At 36.2% G+C, this 24,123-nt stretch overlaps 1 protein-coding gene across 2 annotated transcripts in view; it reads left to right on the top strand.

Moving 5' to 3' along the window:
• The window catches only part of Hsepi (D-glucuronyl C5-epimerase), a 133,596-nt gene extending 110,226 nt beyond the window's left edge, over window positions 1-23,370 (top strand). For both annotated transcript variants that reach the window (XM_090394088.1, XM_090394087.1), the window contains 2 exons: window positions 12,006-12,251; window positions 13,733-23,370. In XM_090394088.1, the coding sequence (XP_090250214.1) occupies window positions 12,006-12,251; window positions 13,733-14,760 (1,274 nt within the window). In that variant the 3' untranslated portion in view covers window positions 14,761-23,370. The remainder of the gene's footprint in view (window positions 1-12,005; window positions 12,252-13,732) is intronic.
• Window positions 23,371-24,123: the final 753 nt, after the last annotated feature.

Here is a 24,123-nt window from a genome sequence, read left to right as displayed (position 1 = left end):
CTCCAAAATGTCTCATAAATGTTCTATAGGATTTAAGTCTGGCGATTGTAGATGCCCATGACAGACAGAACATCTCACCGTTATGTTCTGCAAACCACTGGGTGATCACATTTGCTCGATGAATGGGAGCATTATCCTGTTGACACGTGGCCGGATGCGTTGACAGGAGTGATCAAAGGCTTGTGTGTCTTTCTTGTAGTGAGCGTTTTCGTACACTATTGCATTTCGCTGATGATGGTTGTCCTGCCAACTGCCATGACCTTAGAGGCTGTTCCTCGACTAACATGTGCAATTTCAACTGTTCTGGTCACAGACGTACATGCTAGTCTGGCTCCAACAATCACGCCCCCTTCAAAATCATAGATCCTTTCCAGATTCCATTCTAACGTGCAATAAACAGTAGTAGGTCTCGTTAAACTTGACTTGATACACACGTCCCTAGAAATGTCGGGAGGACATTTGCATATTAGCTGCATCTGTGTTTGGTACATCGTAGACACTGCGTTGCAACTATCGATAGCGCAATGTTTCCAATTTTTTTTTTTTTTTGTCTATTACGTGTATATTAGACAGCTATTTTTTAATCAATTTAGTATCAACAAACTAATTAACAAATGAGTTTGCATGTTCCAGCTGGTTAGATAACCAAGGAAATCAGTTTTTAGTATACCTTAGTCGGGAAGAGGTAATAAATTAAGGATTAGGGGATTCATTATAAAATGTGAAGAGCAACTTCAGGCGAAGGCAACTGCACACTGTGTACAAGTTTGTGTACAAAGTTACACACTGTGTAACTCTGCGCAGAGTTTTGTTTGCCTGAATAATATACTAGCAAAAAGGAATAGAGTATGTTAATATGCCCTATCTTATGGCGTTGCACACTAACGCTGTTTCTTAAGGAGAGTTAAAACAAATCTCACCTGCATAATGCACATCCCTTTCCCTCTTTCCTCCAATAAAATGTCAGCTTTTATGAAACTATTCTAAACGGGATTCTAAAGTCCGCTTCTTCCCATTCCCGTTGGCAGGCTTTTGAAGAGTATCAACAGGACAGAAATAATCAGAAAAAAAATTAAGTATTTAACATTTCTACAGACTAGTCATTCAGCGCTGAAGTTAACATTTTATTTCTTGCCTGTAGTGCTCTTAAACTAGTCTGTCTTTTTCATCCAACAATCAGTGTGACATGAAAATTCATCTTAAATGAAAAAAGAGAAGTTATATTTCTCTCTACAACAAATATATGATTTTTGTAATCATACTGGTTAGTTTGGATTACTGAGAGCGTTGTAATCTTTACTATTCAATCTCATTAAAAAGTACTTGCAAATTCCTTTTTATCGTCACCAGGAAGGACTCGGTTTTATAGATGATGGCACTTCAATGTTATGAATAAGAATTAGGAAATGGAAGGATTCTCCAAATGTAAATTGTTAATCGCTTCATATTTAATGCTAATATTATCTCTTATTTCTCACATCGTATAAACATAAGGAAACTAAACTGAGCGTACTTCTCATTAAGTTTGTTTTTCAACCCTGTCCGTAATAATATTTACGTGATATTCTTCAAACAGCCAGTATAATGCAGGTTATGGTATGCTTTCGCAATAAAATCATAGAAATCGTAAATTCCTAAAACTCCTTTAAAAGACGGGAATTTAAGTTGAATCAAGATGCAAAAACAGTACCTCTCGAGTATTGGCACAATGATTTGGTCTGAAAATAGCTTCTAAGATTCGATACAATCTTGTTTCCATGAACAGCAGGCAGTGTTGGCTTTTCAGTATTCACTAGCGCAGGTGTTCTTCTATCGACTTTAAAGCTGGTCTCTTTAAATTGTCTCTAGATAGTGTTGAAATATTTACCAGAGGCATAAGCAATGATCTGTCTAGATATTGGCTGCCACAAGCGCTTGTTCCGTTTTAGAAGTCCCACTAGCTCCATTGCGAGTTCGTGTTGTCTATGTTTATTTCAAGAGGCGATTTACCACAGCAAACTACATTGATAAGAGTTCCCCTGGCATTGACTTAAATTATAGCTAAGCAAGTTAGCTTATTACGTTTAGCTCAAACCTCGGCGGCGGTAACTCTTCTCTATCTGCTATACTCGCTAAACTTTAAATTTTTATGAGATCGGAAAACAGTGTGTTGTATTAGACTTCTTAAATACGCCGAAAGCACTGATTCCATTTATATTACAGAATGTCACGCAGGCTGAATTAAATTTTACTTCTATACTAATCATATAGCACCAGAACATAATATTCTATTATAACATAAACTGTATACTCTTAAATTACTTCTAAGTAGTGAAATCAAAAGTCAAGAAAGTATTGAAGATCTCTAGAGCGACGGGTATCTTGTGAATCCCCATTCTTTCATTTTGTGTTTCTATAAATACATTTTAAAAAAATGACAGATGGCTGGCCAGTTCAAATATTAAAGATAGGAACTCTTGATAGATCATTGACTTAAAAACCAAACCATTTTGAAAAACTATTCCGAAAGAGTTAGCAGCTTGCAGTACCACCAAGGAGGTTAAAACAAAAGACTGAACCAAAATTGAAATCCTCAGCAGCTACAATCAGATATTGTTGAACCAAATGTACAGGGACAAAAAAAAGGTTGTAAATAATAGTCAATTGTATATTTGTACGTTCCCTTCCCCTTGAAATTAATTTCAAAGAGTAAAATTAATCGTTGACGTCTGATCCGTTAATTATCCAGTTGCATTCTTCTTTATTGAGTGAAGTATATGCAACGGCTTCTAGTGATATCATCACATACAGAAATAATTTTCTTGGGTAAGATTGTGCGCAAAAGCTTGTATGTTGTTGCTGGTTTGTGAAAATCCATGGCATTAAACTTACATGTTGTGGAAACGCTCATGAGTTACTCGTGGCTTCTCGCATCTCCAGACACATTCTCCAGGATTTAACGATGACATAATCTCTCTTCTCAAGGAGCATCAACTTTATTTTTAGTAGTTTATCTGGTCTTATATCGTGCGCTGTTACTTGTGCATTGATCTTCTTCTTCTGCAGCTTGTCCCACTTAAGTACGATGTTTTTGTTGAGTCTCCTCCACATGCTCTTGTCTTGGGCTGTAACCACATCGGAGTTCTTCATCCTCAAGTCCTCCTCCCCTGCACATCCATCTGCATGACCTTTCTTCCCACATATTCGTCCTCCCTTCTCATTACATGACCAAACCATCTCAACCTTCCCTCCTGTATCTTCGCTCCTAAGTTTCACCGTTCCTCTCACATAGTCATTTCTCAGACGATCCTTTCTGTCACACCGCACATCCACCTAAGCCTCATCTCCACTACTTCCTTTCAGCTGATGTTATTTTTCTTCAGAGCCACAGTTTCCATTGCATACGTCATAGCTTGTCTCACTATTGTGCTATAGATTTTACATTGATCGGCACCCTCTTATCGCAATGCACCCCAGCCATCTCTCTCTCCAGTTCCTCCATCCTCTTCCACTTTTTAACCTAAGTATCTAAAGTCATCTAAGTATCCCTAACCTTCCTGATGACATTTCCTTCCAGCTCGAGATCTGTCTCCTGGCTGCCATCCACTTTGCAACACATACTCTTACTTCTGCTCAGTCTCATACCTCTCTCTTCCAGTGCTTTTCTCCATCTTTCAAGTTTAGCTGCCACTTCTCTTGATTTTGCACACAGCAAGATATCATCTGCATATACAACATTTTCCAAGACGCGTCTTCTCTCACCACCTCCATCAGAATATAAAACAGGAACGGACTTAATGCTGACCTTTGATGCAAGCCAACTGTCACTTGAAAACTTTCTGTCTGTCCCAGCCAGGTCCGAACTCTTGTCTTCACATTTCTGTACATCTCCTGCGCCAACCTGACATATTTCTCCGGTACCTTCTTATTCCTCAGACACCTCCAGACTTCCTGCCTTGGCACTCCATCGTATACTTTCTCCAAATCAATAAGCACCAGAAGTAGCTCCCGTTGTTTCTCTTTAGCACATTGATCACTATGCATAATTTCGAATGCGCAAACCTACGCAGTAGAACGTGCAGACATTTTCTCCAAATGAATTCCCTTTTCGTCACCAAAAGGCTGTTAAATCATTCCATGTGTTCATTATCTGGCATATAAGATCGATATGGTTTCTGAACTAAGCCTTTTAACTCATATGATGCAGTGTATACTTCATGTTACCCGAACCAACATACGACCAATATGTTGGTTCAGGTAATGGGAGACTTGCGTATTGTGGTCCTACCATGTAAGCCCATGTTGTGAGCTTCGGTTCTGAATGTTTTTTGTGTAGATTGGTGTTTCAGTCGATGTCCTGAACTCCGCATTCAACGTGTCGGCCGGCGAATGGCGGTTTACATATTATCCTTTGTAACACCGCACTCACCACATTTGGTGATTGTAATGAGTCGTCCACTGCGGGTAGCACTTATGGTTGACTTCCTGCGCCTCCATCTAAGTATGCTATCACTGGAATAGCCCAATTTGTCAACAATTTGCCGAACCGACAGGCCTGCAACATGGCATCCTCTCACAATGGCTCTTTCAAATTCCGTCAGTTCTCTTCTTGCGGGCATTTCACCTGGACATGGTTGCACGGACTTGGGATCAGAATCAATTTATACCAGTTACAAACACGTGACTCGTTACACGGGACGGTTCACCTTGTTATGGGAAGTGTCCTTTGACTTCTTCCCAAACAGTGTATATAAAATTGCATGATTTCTTTTTTTTTTTTTTTTGTAATTTTAGGATTGTCTCAAAATTACAAAATTTGAGGCAATCCGTTGGTAGAATATAGAGTGTGTATATATATATAGGATCATTAAGTCTTTATCCTTAATTATTAGCAAATATTACTATATATTTAGTGCACAAAAAATTTATATTCAGAAACGAAAGATTCTGATCTAAGTTGCAAGTGAAATATGGTCCCAATGGGATCGTGTGTTTTAAAGATAAGTGTATATGAAAGCCACGCCTGACAAAACTTTTTTTTTTTTTTTTAAAGTTCAGTCTAAATATCGAATGATGAGTCAGTGCACAGTTTTACCGTCGTTTCGGTGGTTTGTAAACGGCTGTGTAATCTTACGTAGGAACCTTGCATGATTTTCTCACTAGAATCGTTTTTGGTGTCAGGCTCAAAATTATGTAGGCATTTTATCACAATTTGACAGCACATGAAAGGACATCTCATTGCCTCTGAGTCAGTAGCATTGTAACAGGCGGTTTCATTCCTCTCAAGTTTGTCGTCTGGTGTCAGTAATGTTGGAATAAACTTTGAAAACACTTCGAATAACTCCAGTTAGTTATCACATTCATTTGACTAATTTCAAGATCTGGTCGCAATTCCATTATGTGACATTAACCACTCGTTTTTCAGAATTATCTGTCAGATTGGGCTACTTTATGCATAGTTCAGAGACCAGTTCTGATTTATTCATACGTGTTGAATAATATATCAGTTTATTTATCTTAAAAGGCGTAGTTCATGATTTGAAACATGACTGTGAATATTTTTGTAATGATATACGAATATTTTAATGTTTTTTTTTAATCCCTCCACATGAAAAGTTTGAAACCTATACACATTTTATACTGTTGGTGGGTAGAAAGCTACACAATCGCAGAATCATACACCGGAGACCGATTGATCCCCCCTCCCCAATTTTTGGTTCCTGCAGATAAGCAGAATGATGAGCTTCCTCACAATTAATTGGAAATTTTAGTTCGTCCTCAGTGGTGATGAGAGTTGAACACGCAGCTTGTGGTGTGGAGAGGGGATAGAATATTCACTCAGTCAGCCAATTCGGCAGTATGAAAAAAAAAATAAAAATAAAAAAACCGTCCTTGATTTTTTTCGGATTGTATCCGCTCCCTAAAACCAAAAATCAGTATTAAGAGGATAGAACGATCGCATCGCAATCAACATATCACACGACTGCTTGTTTTGAGTTTCTAGTAGAAAAGCTGATTAATATTAGATTATTATTTTGTGCGAAATTATTCTTTCTGTATTGTTACCACTTGATTGTGCAAATTGAGATGGGCTAGTTATATCTCAAAATATTCTAGCATTTTACAACAAATGGCGTATTATTGGAATTTCTGCATTCATGGGTTTTGTTACTGTAAGTCGATATTTGGAAGGAATGTGGCTGGTAGTTATAACTAACTGCTGAATTCATTTTTTAGGCTGACGTTTCTTCATTCATCACCATCAGCCATTTTTGTCCACTGATGGTGATGTCCATTTCTATCTTGAGCCTTTCTATGCTACTGAATTTCTGCCGTCTCTTTACTCTCATCTTCCCACTATCTCTTTGGTCATACTATAGCTCTCTTTCCATCGCTAGAATGTCATTCTGTTATCGACTTTGTTCATTTTTGAGTTGTTACTTCTTGCCGTTCAACCTAGTCTGAGCTCTGACCCGGGACAAAACTTAGGAGGTTACTATATCAATTTCCTGGTGTTCCATTTGTACTTGAATTTTTTTTGTGATGCATTTGTTATACATTGTCTTTGTTTATAGTTAATCTTTTCTTTTTATTTTCTGCATCCAGTTTAGTGATCATTTGTTGAAGTTTTGCAGAGTTTCCTAAAACATCATCATCAGTAAATCGTAGTTGATTTAGTTCTTTCCCAATTATCATAATTTTTGTATTTTTCCAATCCAGATTTTTAAAAATTTCTTCTAGGACTGCTGTAAATAATTTAGATGAAATGGCTTACTGTCTACCTCTATTCCCCTTTTTTATAGGAAATTTCATATTTGTTCCTGATTTCAAAGATGCAGTCGAATTTTTATGTATATAACTAAGTATATCAATATGTTTTTTTTTTTTTTTTTTTTCAATTCCTGGATTTTTAAGGGTTTATAAAATAGCTAATGTTGAGATTGAGTGAAATGCCGTTTCAAAATTTCTGAATGCCAGACTGGAGGGTTTTTGGTATTCATTTGTCTTTTCAGTTATTTGTCTTATCACATCCATGTTGCTGTAATTTTTTCTGAATCCTGCTAGTTCTGGAGGTTGGCAAAAATCTAATCTGTTTGTATCCTGTAATCTACCTCAGTTTCATTAGGCAGTTATATTTATAATACGATAAAATAGGAAAAAGCAAGCCGTATTTCTCGGACACTGATTAAAATCGTTTCATTTACAAACCGCATAGCAAATAATTAAAGTAATTTTTACTTTATTTCAGACATAAAAATCACCTTGTACGCCTTTTGAAAGCCAGCTAGATAAAAACGTTCTGATACGTTAGTGGAATACAATCTCCAGTCCTTGAATAGATTTCTCATATTACTTTACTTATGAGAGATAGGACTGGAACGTTTGTTGTAAATGACGTAATTTCCTTAATGTGTATGATTAGACATTCAAGTAATCACATAATTTTAAAATGTTTATCTGAACGTTTAGTCTACAAACGAAAGTTAGCTGCAGCCATTGACTTTAATTTTAATGGAATATGAAGGTGCGAAAAACGAACTTTTCGATTTCTGCCCATACGAAGCTATAATAGACATAATTATGCATTTGAAGGCAACATTTCTTTCTCTCCAGATCTGTTTTGTTTACCGTACTACCCCCGTTCCAGGCTGTAAAAAAAAAAAAAAAAAAAAAAAAAAAAAAAAAAAAAAAAAAAATTATATATATATATATATATATCCTCTGAGGTTTTAGGGAAAGGAGAAATATAGTAGCAGATTAAGTTGCTAACGCAGAACATGAACAGCTTTATAGATTATCGTAATCCTGAAGTATAAAATGTGTAAAGGCATAATGTAGTCTTGTAGTTCGAGCGAAGGAGGAGTTAAAACATATAACTCCATGGAGATTGTGTATACAATTCATATTATCTCTCTTGTTCACTCTCTGAATTCCACAATCATTGCAAAGATTGTCGGTAAAGTATTATCATAGTTCGTCGTCGAATAAACTGTTTGGTAGTTAAACAAATTCACATCGTTGGTCCCTTAAGTAATCATGTGGGCTCTTTTATTCAGCCATTCCCTCCCATTGACAGCATCAGAAATAGCTTACTGTAGTCCCGTTGAAGCTCGCTTGCGATCGATGTTGTGGCGGTAGGCTAGCCCTTCGAACGTCATGGAAGACGTCACCATCCGTTTGTTACCATGGAAATGTCATCCAGATTCGCGTAGTCTAGATGTAGTGTATTTGCACGGCGCGGCCTGGCCTGTGCGCGCGCCCAGCTGTTCTCAAGAGACGACTGCTGTTTCTAAATTAAGCCTTTCCGCACACTGTATCGATTCGTCGTCTGTAAGCGGAAGACAAGTTAGTGGAGTGTTGGAGAAATGCGGGATGTAACGTAGTACTGGCCGGAACAAATGTCAAGATTCGGAGTGATCGATGGACGAAGCTTTTAGCAGGACGTTTTGTGAAACTGGTCATTCAGAGACGTACAGAGTTTTCAGAAATACTTTGAAATGGTGTGTTCTGTCGAAGATAATTTAATAAATACAGTATATTTAATTTAAAGCGTCTTCAAGTTAGCGAGTTGATTTTAACTATCTCTTTCAACTGTTTTCTGAATTATATCACATTGCATTATTTATATTATTAGATTCAAAAAAAAAAAAAAATGGCGCGTTTTCGGATTTCTAGGTTTGTCAAACCAGTGCAATTTCCTTCTTGCTTGTTTTAGGCAAATCCAGAATTAGTATGCTTAACAATAGTTAAGTATACCGTCCTATGCTTTAAGTATAAACTGTTTCTTTAATGAGATCCCACGTGGAAGTTCAAATACTGCTTAAATGAAGACCATCGTTTAAAGATGTATGTTCGTAGGCGTTTTTTTTTGGGGGGGGGTTAAGTTTCTTTGCAATGCCCGTGTTTATAATCGCAAAACAATGATGTGATTGCTGAATCCCAGACTACCGTACATCTCTTCAAGCTCACCTAGCAGCGGTGAATTAATCTTGCTTTTCATGTTCTGCGCTATACTGTCATGGGCATCCGGATCTACTTGTGAAAGAAAAATAAAAAATTATTGATGTAATTATTTGTCTTCAAGCTTCCCCCCCCCCTTCCCCCATTTTCTGCGGACGCCCATGTATACTGTCAAATGTTCTTCCCTCATCTCAAACGATCTGACCAGTCAGATTAAGTACGGAACATTGCATTGTCACTTTAATCAGAAGATTTATGATTCATGGATAGTATAATTAATTTTTTTAATATTATTTTGAGAAAACAGTTTATTGATTAAGTAATGCGTCTTATATGTAAACAACTTACCCGGATCTATCGTATGCAAGCAGCGAAAGTTCGTCGAACGACGGTGTTTCCAGTTCTCTTAATGAAGAGAACTGGAAATACAGGATGTTTCAAAAAAGAATGACCCGATTTCAAATAATTATTTAATAATGAAAATGTGGTGCAGTTAAAAAATAAATTACCAAGTATGAAGTAAAGCCTAAAGTTTCACTCACCGCAATTACAAATGGTACAAGTCGCATTCATTTGTGATTTGTGGTTGCAGAGATATACAATTTTCAAATCGGGACATTCTTTTCGAAATACCCTGTATTTATACGTGTTAGTTCGTTACCTTTCGCCGTAATTTCTTTAAAGTTACTTCTACTTTAATTTACCATGGAAAGCCTTTAAGCTCTCATCCATTTATTGTTGACTTTGGTGGTAACATTATTTGGCTCATCCCTGAAAAAAAGATAAATTCAGACCCAACTCTGTATCATTTGCGCATGAGACATTTAAAAACTTGACAATTTTAATAATTTTTTTAAAAATCTCTGGTTGTAGGATTAAACTCTTTATTCTACAAAAATGGGTCTAATTAGATTTGGATGTAGATCAAGTCAATAACCAGTCGCTATATGTAGGTCGTGCCTGTTCGCGTCTGCGTTTTCAGCGTCATATCACTAACGAGTCGGGAAAGTTGCCGTCTCGCTTGCTTAATGAAGACTTATTTGTTTTTCGAATGCTTTCGATTTTACATAAAGAATTGTGGAATTACTGCTAAACTCGTGTTAGAAATTTTCTGCTTGGAATAGTTGTCGAAGACGATGTTATTTTATCATACTGGAAATGATATATATATTGTCTTATAAACACTTTGTGCCATTACTCTTGCACAGATTACTCAACATAAGTAAAATAACCGTTTGCTGAGTATTAATAACGCAGCTTCATTAGATAGATTGTTGAAAGAATGCTAAATAAATAGGTGAAAAATATAAGATTGTTCAATGCTGCAGTACTTACTCATTATACTAAAGATTTCTTAAAATCTTTAGTATAAGTAGTTCATTCTTTTTCGTGCATCATCACCACGTTGCAAGGACGTTCACTTTTCTTTTATCATATGCCAGTTTCTAGTCACTAAGTCATAAAAATCGAAGAAATCAAATTGAAATAATTTTGGCATTTTAGATTGGCACAGTAAGGAAGTAAATGATACTGAAATACAATTAAGAAAACAAAAAGGTGTACAAAGTAAGAAGTTTATTCACCGTCTTCCACAAACTGGTCCTAGGCAAGCAGTTATTTCAGCCTCCAACTTTGAAAGGATTCGGAAAAAACTCGTCCGTTGTGATATTATTCAGTTGTTTAGTCGTGCTCTTTTTTTTTTTTTTAATGTCATCGACCGTATCAGATCGGTAACCCTTTAATTTAAAGTTGAAAAAAATTGTTGGATCCAGGTTAGGGGGAAAAGGACGGAACTGAGGACTGCAACATTCTTGTTGTGGCTCAAAGTTCTCATTTTTTTTTTTTTCTTACTCATGTCGGTATTAATTATGAACGTCATCGAATCCGTAATGGCATTTAGTTCACTTTATCAATGAAAGGGCTCTTATGAGCAAAGTGCGCACTCTGTCTACTGCTAGGCTGGTGTTTTCAGTCGCTTCTTTGAAAATGCTTCAACCATCGGAATTTTGGGTCTGAACAGAGCGTAACATTTTACATGTTTATTCGCCCCTCCCTTGCTTTGTACAGAACTTGACTTCTTGTTGGATTGCTGACTGTGTAGTAATGTACATCCATGCGAACTGCAACGCAGTTCCAACTGGTTAAGATTCAGGATCTGCATCGGCTTCTTGCAGAATGTACTCGTACTGCATGTTTTTGTCTCATTACTCTCTTTTCGCACTGCCTTTTTTTGCGCACGGAGGGTGATGTTTATACTTTGACCGATTTCCTTATAAACTCTTCATTTTTTCGCAAATGATCCCAATAGATAAAATCTTTAATTTGGTGTTTGGAAGTCGCACGAAGTTAAACTTTTGAGATCCTGATCGAGCTGGATATAAAACTATCGACGCGTTTTTGTTTTTCTGTGTAAATTTGTTTTCACACGTACATCACTTTTGAGATATTTCCATTTATGTATAATAAATGTAAGGAATTTTCCTTATTTTACACACAGTGGAAATTATCTTTGGAGGAAGCGCATTATTTTGAAGATGGTGTTGGTAATTGTTACTAATTATTAATTTTAGAAGCGATAATGGTTTGTAACTAAGCTTGGCAAAACACCTCACAAGAACTTTGTCAAAAACCGAATCTTAAAGAGCATTAACTATATATATATATATATATATATATATATATATATATATATACACACACACACAGAGGGTGTTATATCTCTGCAACCACAAATGAATGCGACTTGTACCATGTGAACGGCCTTGGCCCAGAGTTTGATATGACGCTTAGTTAATGAGAAGATGGCATCTAGTCAACAGAAGGCATTTTGTAACTGTACCACATTTTCATTATTAAATATAATTATTTGAAATCGGGTCATTCTTTTTGAAACACCCTGTGTGTGTGTGTATATATATACACACACACACATACACGCGTATCACCTTGAGTCAGTTGATTGAATATAATTTATTGTTTATTCTTACGAAGTTTACAATTTGTTAAAATGTGACTAAATTGAAACATCAGCAAATAAATGGCAATTGCTGTATTGATATTTTCAGGAGTTCCTGTTTCTACCCAGTGGGACACTAGAGGACATTTCTATCCGATCCAAATCGCCCAGTTCGGCCTCAGTCACTTTAGCAAGAATCTCACAGAAACAGAGGCGTCAATTGTTGTTTTAGATGATGGCGATACTACTTTCCACGGGCATTGGAATTTTCCCAAGGATTCTCACCAGGTGGCACTGCTGAAGAGGTTGAAGGATGAAAAGACGTCTAGTTCCGTGCTGGAGTTTAAAACTTCAGGTTTGCGCTAAAAGTGTATCTTAATTATTTTCTTAAGAATTAAACTTGTAATAGTACAAATAAGAAATATTTAAGTTAAAAGCTGAATTTTATCTACCTAATATGAGTATCAAAATATATTATTTGTGTATGCTAATTTTTCTCTTAACGGAAAAAGATTGTTTAGGTTAGGCTGACATTTAGAGTTAAGAATTCGTGTATATCTGATATCTAGCTTATCGCTATACTGCAAATACATGTAGAATCGATTTTTTTTTAATTCAAAAGGATATGAAAAGGGTTGGATGTTTACTGTGGTCATTGTGATCCTGAAGTACTGTTTTCACAAAGGCGATAGAACTTCAGACCTATCTTGACCGAAGTTGTCACAGTTTTTGCCATTTGCTTTATAACTTAAGCGATTATAGACAACATTATCCACTGTCCTACCTTTTGAAATCAGCGATCGTATTCAAACAGGTTTTGCATATTTACGATCCGTTAAAATGTTGCGTTTCTAATTTTAAGTATTCAAGAAAATACTTTGATTTCCTGATATGACAATAGAGCTACTCCTAGTAGATATTCGATATGGCAAAATTACTAACAAAACTCTGTTCAGGCAACATTTGCAGCTTCTATCATGCTGTATGGCCTTTCTTACACGAAGAAACCCTGTTTATCATGGGATGGTTTGAAATCCAAAATATTCGGATAAGATATGGTAAAGAAGAAATTAACTTTGTTGACCAGCATTGCTTCTACTGAATATTATACGGCGTAAAATGACGAAGGAATGTTTAATGAACAGGTTTTTTTTTTATTTGACTTTTAATTTAATATATGTACTCTTGGTAGTTTTCTAAAAATCGTGGAATCGCAATATTTAGTGGTAGTAGCGTGATCCTCGCTGTTATTAAACTGCCCAAAACAATACTGCGAGTTATTGAGCAGTTTTGTCAATGCAAAATGGACAGCGTGACATCTATTGTTTCAGGGTGTATGTTTGCGGAATGAGTAGAATTAATCACGTCTAGGTAGCACTGCTGAAATGCGTTTAATTTTTTTTTTTTTTTTATTATTAGGATATGTCGTATGGGATAAAGAAGTGTAGCACAATCCTGCCTTAGAAACCGAATCGAGGAAAGGGCTTCGTTTCAAAGTGCAGCGACATACTATTTGCATTTTGTGATTATTTTGACCATAGGAAAACGAATAAGTCCAATGGCAAAATTATAATTTGTCCTTGATTTCAAAAATGGCTTTACCGAGAATAGCAGATAACATCAAAAACTTTTGTTCAAACCATGTCGTTGAGTTGGTCATGGGACCTGTAGTAGTTATATATCTGTACAGGAAATTAAGATCTTTTCCAAATTGGTTAATGGTTATTCAGGCTTTACAGACTGAGACGAGATGATTAAGAAAATACTATTTATTATCTTGTTAGTTTCTAAGTATTAATTTATTGAAGGTTTTGACTTGCGTTTTTATCATTTCAGGAGATACCATATCAGGTGTGGTGCTTATCCTCGCAGAAGACTTGGAAGAGACAACTTTCAGCTGTGATGTCCTTCTTACTGCAAATGCCAGCCTTACTCTGGCGGTCGAGAGCGTGAGCGACCACATGCTCTATAACGTACATTATGTCATGTCCGACGTACTTCTTTCTGCCTCTGAAAACTCGGTGACGTACGGAATCAGTTCAAGCCCGCGATGGAAGCGAATTACCCGAGATCTTGTAATCGATCTTCAGAAGGGTCTCTCACCTATTCAGGGTGGACGAAAGACAATCAAGCCTCGAACGCTTCGAGTGCGTTCTCTTGTGCTTCGTGGGTCTGGTCGCATAGATAACATCACTCTGTCGTCGGCCGCTCACATGGCACATTTCTTCGCTGCTGCAGACTGGTTGGTAAGGCAGCAAGACGAGAAAGGAGGATGGCCGATCATGGTTACCCGAAAATTGTCCAACGGCATGCTCGAGTTAGCCCCCGGGTGGTATTCTGCTATGGCACAGGGACAAGCGATGTCTTTGCTCACTAGAGCTTTTCGCGTGACCGGAGATCTCGTATACTTAGAAGCGGCTCTTAGAGCAATCAGACTGTTCAAGGTCAGATCGGAGCATCGAGGTATTATGACGACGTTTCTTGGAAAGTACGTATGGTATGAAGAATATCCTACAATTCCTAGTTCGTTTGTTCTAAATGGATTTATCTATTCGCTCGTGGGACTGTACGATGTGAAAGTTAGTTGCACACACGAAGACTGTCGGACTGCAGGCCAACTTCTCGAAGACGGTCTGGTATCATTGAAAAAGATGCTTCCTCTCTTCGACTCAGGATCCGGTTCTATTTACGATCTCCGCCACTTTTCTTTAGGCGTCGCACCAAACCTAGCACGCTGGGATTACCACACAACTCACATTAATCAGCTGTTGTTCCTTAGTACAATTCACGACGATCCCATTTTGAAGACCACGGCCGATCGGTGGACGGGTTACATGAAGGGCAAAAGAGCCTCGCATAATTGACTTCGTTTTTCTTGGTTGTGATATTAAATATATTGACTCAGCTACGCAAAAAATCACGGGTGATTGGTCAAGTAAGTGAAAAGAGGGGACCTTCATTTCCCTCAACCAGGAAAACCAGACAAAGTGAGGTCATATTTCCTTACTGCCTCCTTTTCCCTTTCTCGGTTGTGGGGTAAATTTTATACCTGAAATTGTGAACTTTACAGGGTTGTTGCAACGTTTTCCCCGTCCATGGTATGTAAGTACGATTTATTAACCAGAACAGTCCAGTTTGTTACCTCTCTTCGGAGAGTGCTTTCCATTCGACTCCGTATGTTTTCTCTTTTGAAATCTTGGGAAGGAAAACAAACGGATCTGCGATTATGATGCAACAAGGTTGTGAATAACACATGAAGCACAAAACAAACTTTGCTGGCAGCTGTTTTACATGCACCATACAGATCATTGACATCAGTGCACTGAACGAATTCCTGTACGCTTTTTAAAGTATAATTTCCAGCTCTATCAATGTTTCTACCCAGTGGAAACTATTTTTTGTCGATCAAATGACACGCGCCTCTTCTAGTGCTTTGCGGCTGCACCTATTCAGAGGGACCATTTACCTTATTGTAGTGTTTCTGAGGTAGTGCAATTTATTTTTCTCGCATCAAGAAGTGCATCCGCCTAGTTTTACTACATCACCATGAAATACGCGTAGATTTTAGAGTTTTCTTGCTTTTTGAAGTGGTGGAAAGGCAGTTTACGATTCGCGAACCTTCCATTCCTCCGATGCCTGAATTTCGGTCTTTTTGACTGTCTTAAGGAAGATAGTCGAACTACGTTGATACCCGCTGCATGGAGTTAAGTTTAGTGTCACAGTAATTAAGGGGTCATCATTAAATGGACTCATACTTGCCCCCCCCCCTTCCTTTGATAAAGTAGCACAGAGCTTCCGAACTCTTTACCATGTTAATTCTTTCCTATCAAAAAAACGAAAAATTATATGTTAACACAAAGTTTTGCTTTTAAAATTAGCGGATGATTCTGTGTATTTATTACGGTATTTTCAAATCTGAAAAATTCAATTTTTTTCCACCTTAAAAAATGCTTTGACCTATACCGTAACATGTAAATATGGCTACTTTTCAGAATTTTCCCTTCCCCATAAAGTGTACCATCATTTAAGGATGATTCCTAATTCATTTTAAAACATAATTATGTTTTCATTAGGTGTATAATATGTATTTCAGTACTTTCCATAGAGAGGGTATTTCCTAGAGGTGATTTTTCTACTTCTAAGAATGCGAGCAGGAAGTTTATGGCTTCGTAAAGAAAAAAAAAACAATTAATTACTAGAAGTATAGCGTAATAAATTGGCAAATTACGCATTGCTACGAGAATATGTTTATTTTTAAACATAGCTTGAAGTCGTTCAGGTTGAATCTGAAAAGAGTAATTTATTTAAAAGCTAGTTGTGTGATAGATATTATTTTGCATAAAAGCATTTTTTTGTGAGTTGAAGCTATCGGTGATAGTGGAGGTAATCATCGATACGAATATTAGGTTACCGTTTTGGAAGAAAAAAAAAGTCAGAATGGAGATTTTTGAACTTAAACTTGCTAGCGAGTGAAAATCATTCATCGTACCGCTTGGTAATATTACCTTGAAGTTTTTGTTGTTTATTAAGTTTTTTTTTTTTTAACTTCTGATAATAGCTAAACAGAAGAGATCCACTGAGCAAATTTGTATTTCTATACGAATAAATTTTTAATAACACTTACTATAGTTACGACATGAAGTACTCAACGAGACGGATAACTGGGAATTAAAATATGGTATCATATCGGAATGAGTAAATATCGAATACATTTTATGCAAAAATATAGCATTACAGTACTCAACTGTATAATTTCATTTATTAAATTTCGGCGCCCGACGTGTCTTTTGTTAATATTTCGCATATGTTGGAAAATCACAGGATATTTTAAAAGCAAATGTCGGCAGCTAGTGTTTATCCTGTTTCCTCACCTATCCTTAAAATATCGGAATTGTATTTTATCTTTGTTGTTATCAACGGAAATGATTTTAAAGTTTTCCATATAAAGGGGAATCTATGCACTTGTCGAATATGACATAAAAGACTTTGATTAGGTGTTTGTCTCTAAATTCACTGGGACTTCGATCGTTTTTTATCTGCCAACTAATCACTGTTAGTTGATTTTCTTTTGACTGGTCTCTTTCCAGAAATATATTCTCCCTACTGTTTGCATAAATGATTTTGAACAATCGCGCAATCTCCAGTCAAACCTACCACTCTTGTCATTGTTTCCTGTTCAGTACAGTGGCTCCCTCTTTCCTGGGACTTAAAACAATTAAATATCAAGAAAACCGAATATCGTAAGTTACTATTTTCTAAAGAAAAAAACACTAGTACATTAAAAAATAATAATCTTTGTGCTACGCCTGATACACGTTTCTCTATATATTAATTAAACTTTATTATACGGGAAGTACTGTTAATTGTTCTACACGATGCTTCAGATTCTACTAAGATTGTTATATATATATCGACTCTTTCGTTTAAATTTCCGAAGTATGAAAGCACTGGCAGTGATCTGTTTCCTAGTACTGTATGACTTACTGCTGAATTCTCAAGTTACAGTGCAGCTAATATTGATATGTATCATATTTGAGAGTTCTACGCGATGAATATAATGCTTTGAATACTGCTTCTTCACGTGTAGAGAAAATGTCATCTGTCGCTCCTTCACATTGTATCGTGACACGACTCTTATCAGAAGTAAACAAACAATGATGTGATAAAAGTTTCAGTGATTGACCTGTGCTTAAAAACATCCGGTCTTTCAACTTCACGCAGACTTTGAACAAATATTAGAAACTTCTCTCTGGATCTCGAATCTGTTTAACTGTTATCTTAGTTCAGGGTTATTATGTTATTTACCGAACTGCAACTGAGCCTGATTTGTTTTAAAAGGAACAAAGTCAGCGGAAAAGGACTATTTAATAACTGACATAATTTCACGCATGTAAGCAGTTAAAACCGATGGCAATAGTTCTCTGCTTATCAATACTGGCTGTCATGGCAGCGTATGCAAACGTACCTTGAAGAAATGCGTCATCAGGCTTGCCAAACGATCGCTGCAGTAATGCCGATTTTACTACATGAATAATTGTGTGTTTATTTTGTCCAAATAAAAATCGCGTTTTTTTTTTTTTTTCCAGCAGTTTGGCTTAATGTGAAAAGAGAATATTTGATGTAAAATCTACTTTTGAAACAACATAAAAGTGATAGTGTATATGTGTTGTGATAGCGATCATTATAAATAATAGAATGAGTTTGAACACCGTATGGGCTGGTTTTCGTTGAAAAGGTTAGCGGACACTCATCCACGCTATGTGAACCGTTGTTCTTAACAATTTGTCAGTTTTGGCAGAGTAAACTTTTTTTTTTATCAGCCTGTTGCATAACCCTGAGTAAAGTGTAATAAAATTTCTGACACCCGACTCTTATTAACGTGAATCATCAGAAAAGCAAGGCCATTTGCTGCATATTCAGGACGATGCGAAGGACACACGCGCAGTATTATGAACGTTAGCGTGGCCGAGAGATAGAGCGTCTTCGCTTTCAGCAGGTGCGGGTTCAAATTCCACTTGGCACATCTGCGATACTCATGTGCTATACGTTCTCAAAACCTTTCGTATGGAGAATTATTTAAAAAATATGACGGTTATATTCTTCCCTTCACGTAGGTGTTACATTTCAGAATTAGGGCGGGAACAGCACGTGATGGTTGTGTACACGTAGACAAAAATTGCCACTGAAGATTACTTGTCTCGGGTTGAAATATTTTGGTAAATAAAGTCCTTTTAATTAATATATTCTCGTGTTTACGCGTACACAATCTTAATGTTTCTGAGTAATAGTTCAGAATGCGAACGGTAAATAAAATTCACTTATATTAAAGATTATTCAAGGAAAAGAAAGAAAAAGCACACTAGGTTCGATCAGCAGTTACCACTTGTTAATTAATTACTGGATGTGAAATTCAAATTAACAGGATCCTTATGACCACTCAACTATTCTTAGATTTCGTAACCAAAAGTAAGGCGTGATTGGTCTTATGCCTATAAGACGTTGTCCCTGTTCTCCTGATTGCGGGAGGAAGACCTTGCTCATACGAGAGGTGGGGGGGGGGGCAAGCCCTGATAATGGTTCTTCGAATCCTAGACAAGAGTCGAACTCTGGCCTTTCCAGCCAAAGGGTATTCTCGAAACTGAACTGAGCTACGGAGGCTCTTTACGGTACTGTTGCTAGGTGTGAATGCAACTTACACGGAGTAAATACTGTCTCATCCAGTTACTAGAAGGCGATTTTCACGATTTGCTGACTGGAATTTTTTTAGAGGGGTTGTTTTACATCTTATGGCAGAGAACTGGAATTTGTCACCAATTATGTGAAATTGAAATAAAGGTTAGATTGAGCAGGTTATCCAAGGTACCTTAAAAGAATTAGCTTTTAGGAATGCCATTAAATTATTGAAAACCATGAATTCTAAAATACCGTATTCACTCGCATATAACTTGCCTCCCATTTTACTTTACAAAAAATGAAATTATCATATTTCGCAGTAAACTTTTTTACGCACACGAAAAAAGTTTAAAACTTTAGTGAATGTTGTTAAGGCAGTTTCAGATATTTTGGAATTCGGTTGAAGAGAATCAGCATTTCAACTCAACAATTGTCGGCTTGCCTTTGTGAATAATAGAATCTTGGGAAGTCATATTCATTTCATTCATTATTACTTCTTTTAATTACAGAAGCATTGTCGCTAAAGATCCAAATGGTAAGCAGCCTGGAAAGATTTAAAAAAAAAAAAAAAAAAAAAAACGTGATCCATTAAGAAATATTCATGGTGTCTGTCGACGGACCCAAATTTTGAAATGTAATGCCAAGTAACATTTCATAACACGATCAGTTTTGCTTTCTTGACTTCCCCTTCTGCAAAAACTTAGGCATAATTATGGATAGCGAGCAAGAGCCTAAAAAAAAGAAAACGTTAAGCAGTAGTAAGGTGGACCGACCCCCCCCCCCCCCCAACACACGCAAACGGTAGTCACGCCGAATTTAAATGGCCAAAGCTTATCTTAAATTTAAAAAAAAAGTTAAATATTTCATCTCCCGGTGGTTATCGTCACCTTACGTATTTGGAGCTTAAAGTGGCATCGGGGGAAAAAGTCTGATCCCCAACTTATTAATGGTACTGATTTACTCAGGTCAAAAACCTATTCATGAGTGGAGTTACGGTTGATCGTTTGTTATTTCAGTATTATCACTGTGGGCCCTGGCAAGGAAAATGGCTTTTGAGTTCTGTTTATTTGGAATCACTGGCAGATTTCAGTGACACAGCGATAGTGTTGTGCTGTCAATCATCACATAATTTGCGATCGTATCCGTTCATAGAATCAAGTGCATCGCCAACTTATTCAATTCTCGAAGTGTCGCCATGCTAAAAGTTTCAAATGATTGGAATTGTATTATTATATGTATTATGCTGCTAGAGTAATTAAGTTAATATTGCTAAATAAAGATGTATATTTTGTTACGTACGTTACACGAGGAATTGATTTTTTTTTTAGCGAGTGAGTTATCTTAAAAAAAAAAAAAACTGCATTTCAGTATTATGTACATAGACATGTGTTCAGCTCGTGTGATACATTGTGATAGCACCACGTCTGTTGTGATATGTTTGTTGCTTCTTCTTAAATCCCCCAAGGCAGGTCAGATACCGTGCTTGTCCTCTCAAGTGCATTTATTTTATTGTAATGCATAAAGTGTAATACACCGATAATCAGAAGGCAGATTATTTTTCCACGTTCTTCAAATGCACCAGTCTGTTCTGAACTGTGAAATAGACCCACACTCTTAGCAGCTATCAAGTGAAAATCTCAAACTTGAAGTAATTCGTTTATTTATGTATAGAAATATTTGCCGACTATACTTGTATACGCGACATATTATTTCAGGGCATCTGTGCTGTGATAAATGACTCAATACAGGTACGGGTTCTTAACACATCTGACAATTTCTTTCAATTAAGAAAGCTGTTAATATACTTGGTTCGCTCTTTATTAAGCCACTGGACTATGCTTTTCATAGTCCAGTGGCTAAATCGGATAGCAGTGACCAGTACGTTACGAGTATTACTTGTATATCACCAATTGGGATACACTTACAGTTAGGCTTAAAACTATTCGTATAACCGAACTAATTTCCCAACCAGAGAAACCAGCTGCTGCACACAGTACCCGATCTATGGTAGTAGATTGCACTATTCAGTAAAGCCGGAGATAGAGTTGACAAATGGGTCGACAAGATTGATTTTAAGCATTAAATGAATAAGAGATTCTTCACAGTTCTCTTTGTTGGAATAAAAGTAAAAATCTGTTGTCATGAATTTATACATGATTTTAAAGCATTTGAATTTTCGTCGTGTTTTCTGAAACTTAAAAGTATACTATTAAAAAGAGCTCTGACACCAGATATAAATGATGTGATGGGAGTTATTTAGCAGCTCTAGAACTCTTGATTCATTGAAAACTGCAGCTAATGAACAATTAAGTCATTTAAATCACAAATGTTTATTGCTCGAGTTTGTGCTTTACGCCTCACTAGATGGCGCCACATGTCCGTTATTTTCTGCCATCTTCGCTTGAATGAGAACGTTCGGAGTATCCACGCGAAAAATAAAGATTACATAAATTTCATTGTTTCCGTTTGATACTCGTGTAAACCACGAAAGAATTTACTTTCTGCAATTCTGATTAATTTCAAAAGTTGTTTTTCTCGTTTAAGGTTTCCACCCTAGCCAATAATGACTAAAATATTACAGTTTGATATTTCAACTGATTCAGATCTTCTATAATCATAACTTCTTTATAAAATAGATTAGGTGGATTTTATCTTACTTCAAAAAGTAATGCGTCTTAAACACATTGTGTGATAAACTATTTTCTCTTATATACTCCAGGTAGTTTTATCAGTCGACTCACCTTAAGTGGCACATATCCCTAAAGATCCTACTGGACAGTTCCTGCCAAATGCGAAACCGTAATCACAACTATTCAAACGTGGAGGATTGCTATTTAATATAGTTTACCTAAAATAAATATAATGAGACGGCGAATTCGTATTGTAATGTAAAATATATACGGATAGGTTTCTTTCGTTATTGAAATAAAATTCCACATTTTGCATCCTGATTTCTTGACTACAATCGCACCCCTCCGATTCGCTATCGTCAACACACAGTTTGCTGTAACAGATTTAAAGAGCAACCGCGAGAGATTCACGAATTATTTTACTTCGCTTTCTAAAATTTAAATCGCATTTGGCAGGAACTTCAGTAACTCGTGCACTGAATTTTTTACATGCAGAGATGCTGCTGTAGCTTAGCATTGCAAATTGACAGCAATTCTGTCTTAAACTGGAACCTCTTCCAGTTATATATATATATTCTTACGGGGGGAACGGTTCCCGTTTATAATCTACAACTTTATACTTGAAAATAAAAGGAATCCACGGCATATATTGCTTAAAATTTGGATAAGGAGCTGTAACACTCGCACCAAAGTGATTTTCTTTGTTTTTCAGTATATCGTTAATAGTTAACGAAAGCCAATGTAAGAGAACGTTGTGGATAAGTATTAATATTTTAATACAGAACATTTTTTTACATCAAATATCAGGACTGTTCCATTTCTAGTATAGTTTAAAAAACAGTCCCCCCCCATATTACATATTTTCTTCGCGAATGGGCATATGAAGAAAACCACTGTCGTTTACAAATACTTATTTTGGCCCATTGATTTGCTGTAACTTTAAAACCCTCCAATTCCCCGGTGTGGCATTGTGACATCGGCACTTCTCAAGAGAAGTACTGATTTCTTTTTCCTCTTTATAAGAGGGTTCCAGCAACTTTGATGGTAGTTTCTGTGAATTATCTCAGAAAATAAGATTTACACGTTTTGCTTCAAGTATAAGATAAAAAAAAAAAAACTTTTTTAATCCTCTATCATCATTGCAAGCTTACTCTTTTATTTTTCCTGAATGGAATTAAATATTCTATTCTCGCTACTGGCTCTAAGTCAAACGAAGAGGAATTAGCTTCTAGTTATAATAGTTTAACACCAAAGAAGCGTGTTAATGAATTAAAATTGCATAGTATAGTGCTCATCTTTGTGTTAATTTCGAAAAGATTAACTCCATCTTGATAAAATAGTTTATTCGGTGATTGAAGTGATAACAAAAAATCATTTCAAAGTATGACAAGAACCTAACTTCGTGGTGGAACTACGGAATACTACTTCAGATATACATATCCAACTCATACTAGAACTCAAGTGACTAAATTTGGGAAATTGTGTGTTCATTTCTATCAATGGACCAATGAGAGAATGTAATATATTCTTGGTTGTATGGCGTTTTACACAGTATGGAAAATGGTTGTTAAAAATATCAACAGTGCTGTATATATTTATCTGTATACGGAAAATTAACATGATTGTTTATCACTGTAAATAACTGCAAAATAAAGTTTTTTTTTTTTGTTTTGCAAAGTGTTTTTTTTTTTTTTTTAAATGTTAATAGCATTGATTTACATGGCTTAGAATATAAGGTTTGAATTTTGTAATTAGAGAGTCGACGGTACTTATTTTTTTTTTTTATTAAGTGGAACTCCACCCCATCCACTTTTAAATATCTCATAGGTTGGTGGAGTCTTCCAGAATAGCAACACCTCCACCATCCATTCATCGTTGATGGATAAGCTCAGCATACTCTCATAAGTCATTCGATCAGACGTGGAATAAAGAAACCTGCACACGAAATTCATCGTGGATCACGATCTCTAGGTTTTGGTGGTGTATGAAAAGAGGTGGGTGTTATGTTATATAACTACTAATGCAGAAGTTTTTCAAACAAAAGAGCGTGCTGAGAATACGCTTATTAACTTTTATTTAATTTACAGACTAACGAAACTGATTTAATTTTAATTGTTTAGTTTAAACACAAGAATATATAAGCGAGCTTATGTCATGGAGCATTTGTCTACCTTTATAGTCAGAAAGTCGTTTAAATTGTAGTTTTTTACTCATTAAAAGTTAAATTACTTTGTAATTTAACTTTTAATGAGTAAAAAACAGGTATAAAAGATTTATATTTCGAGTTTTACGCATTAAAAGCTAAATTACAAAGTACTCTAAAACAAATTTAAGCAACTGTTTTTGATTATAAAAGTAGACAAAAACAGTTGATTCAAGTAGGGTTCTCCATTACATTAAAAGATGGATTTATATTATTCTTAT

Source organism: Typopeltis vanoorti, chromosome 6, assembly GCF_054136105.1.
Source record: "Typopeltis vanoorti isolate ZY-2024b chromosome 6, IOZ_Tvanoo_1.0, whole genome shotgun sequence".
NCBI classification, from domain to species: Eukaryota; Metazoa; Arthropoda; class Arachnida; order Uropygi; family Thelyphonidae; genus Typopeltis; species Typopeltis vanoorti.
This window is presented reverse-complemented; position numbering and strand designations above follow the sequence as displayed.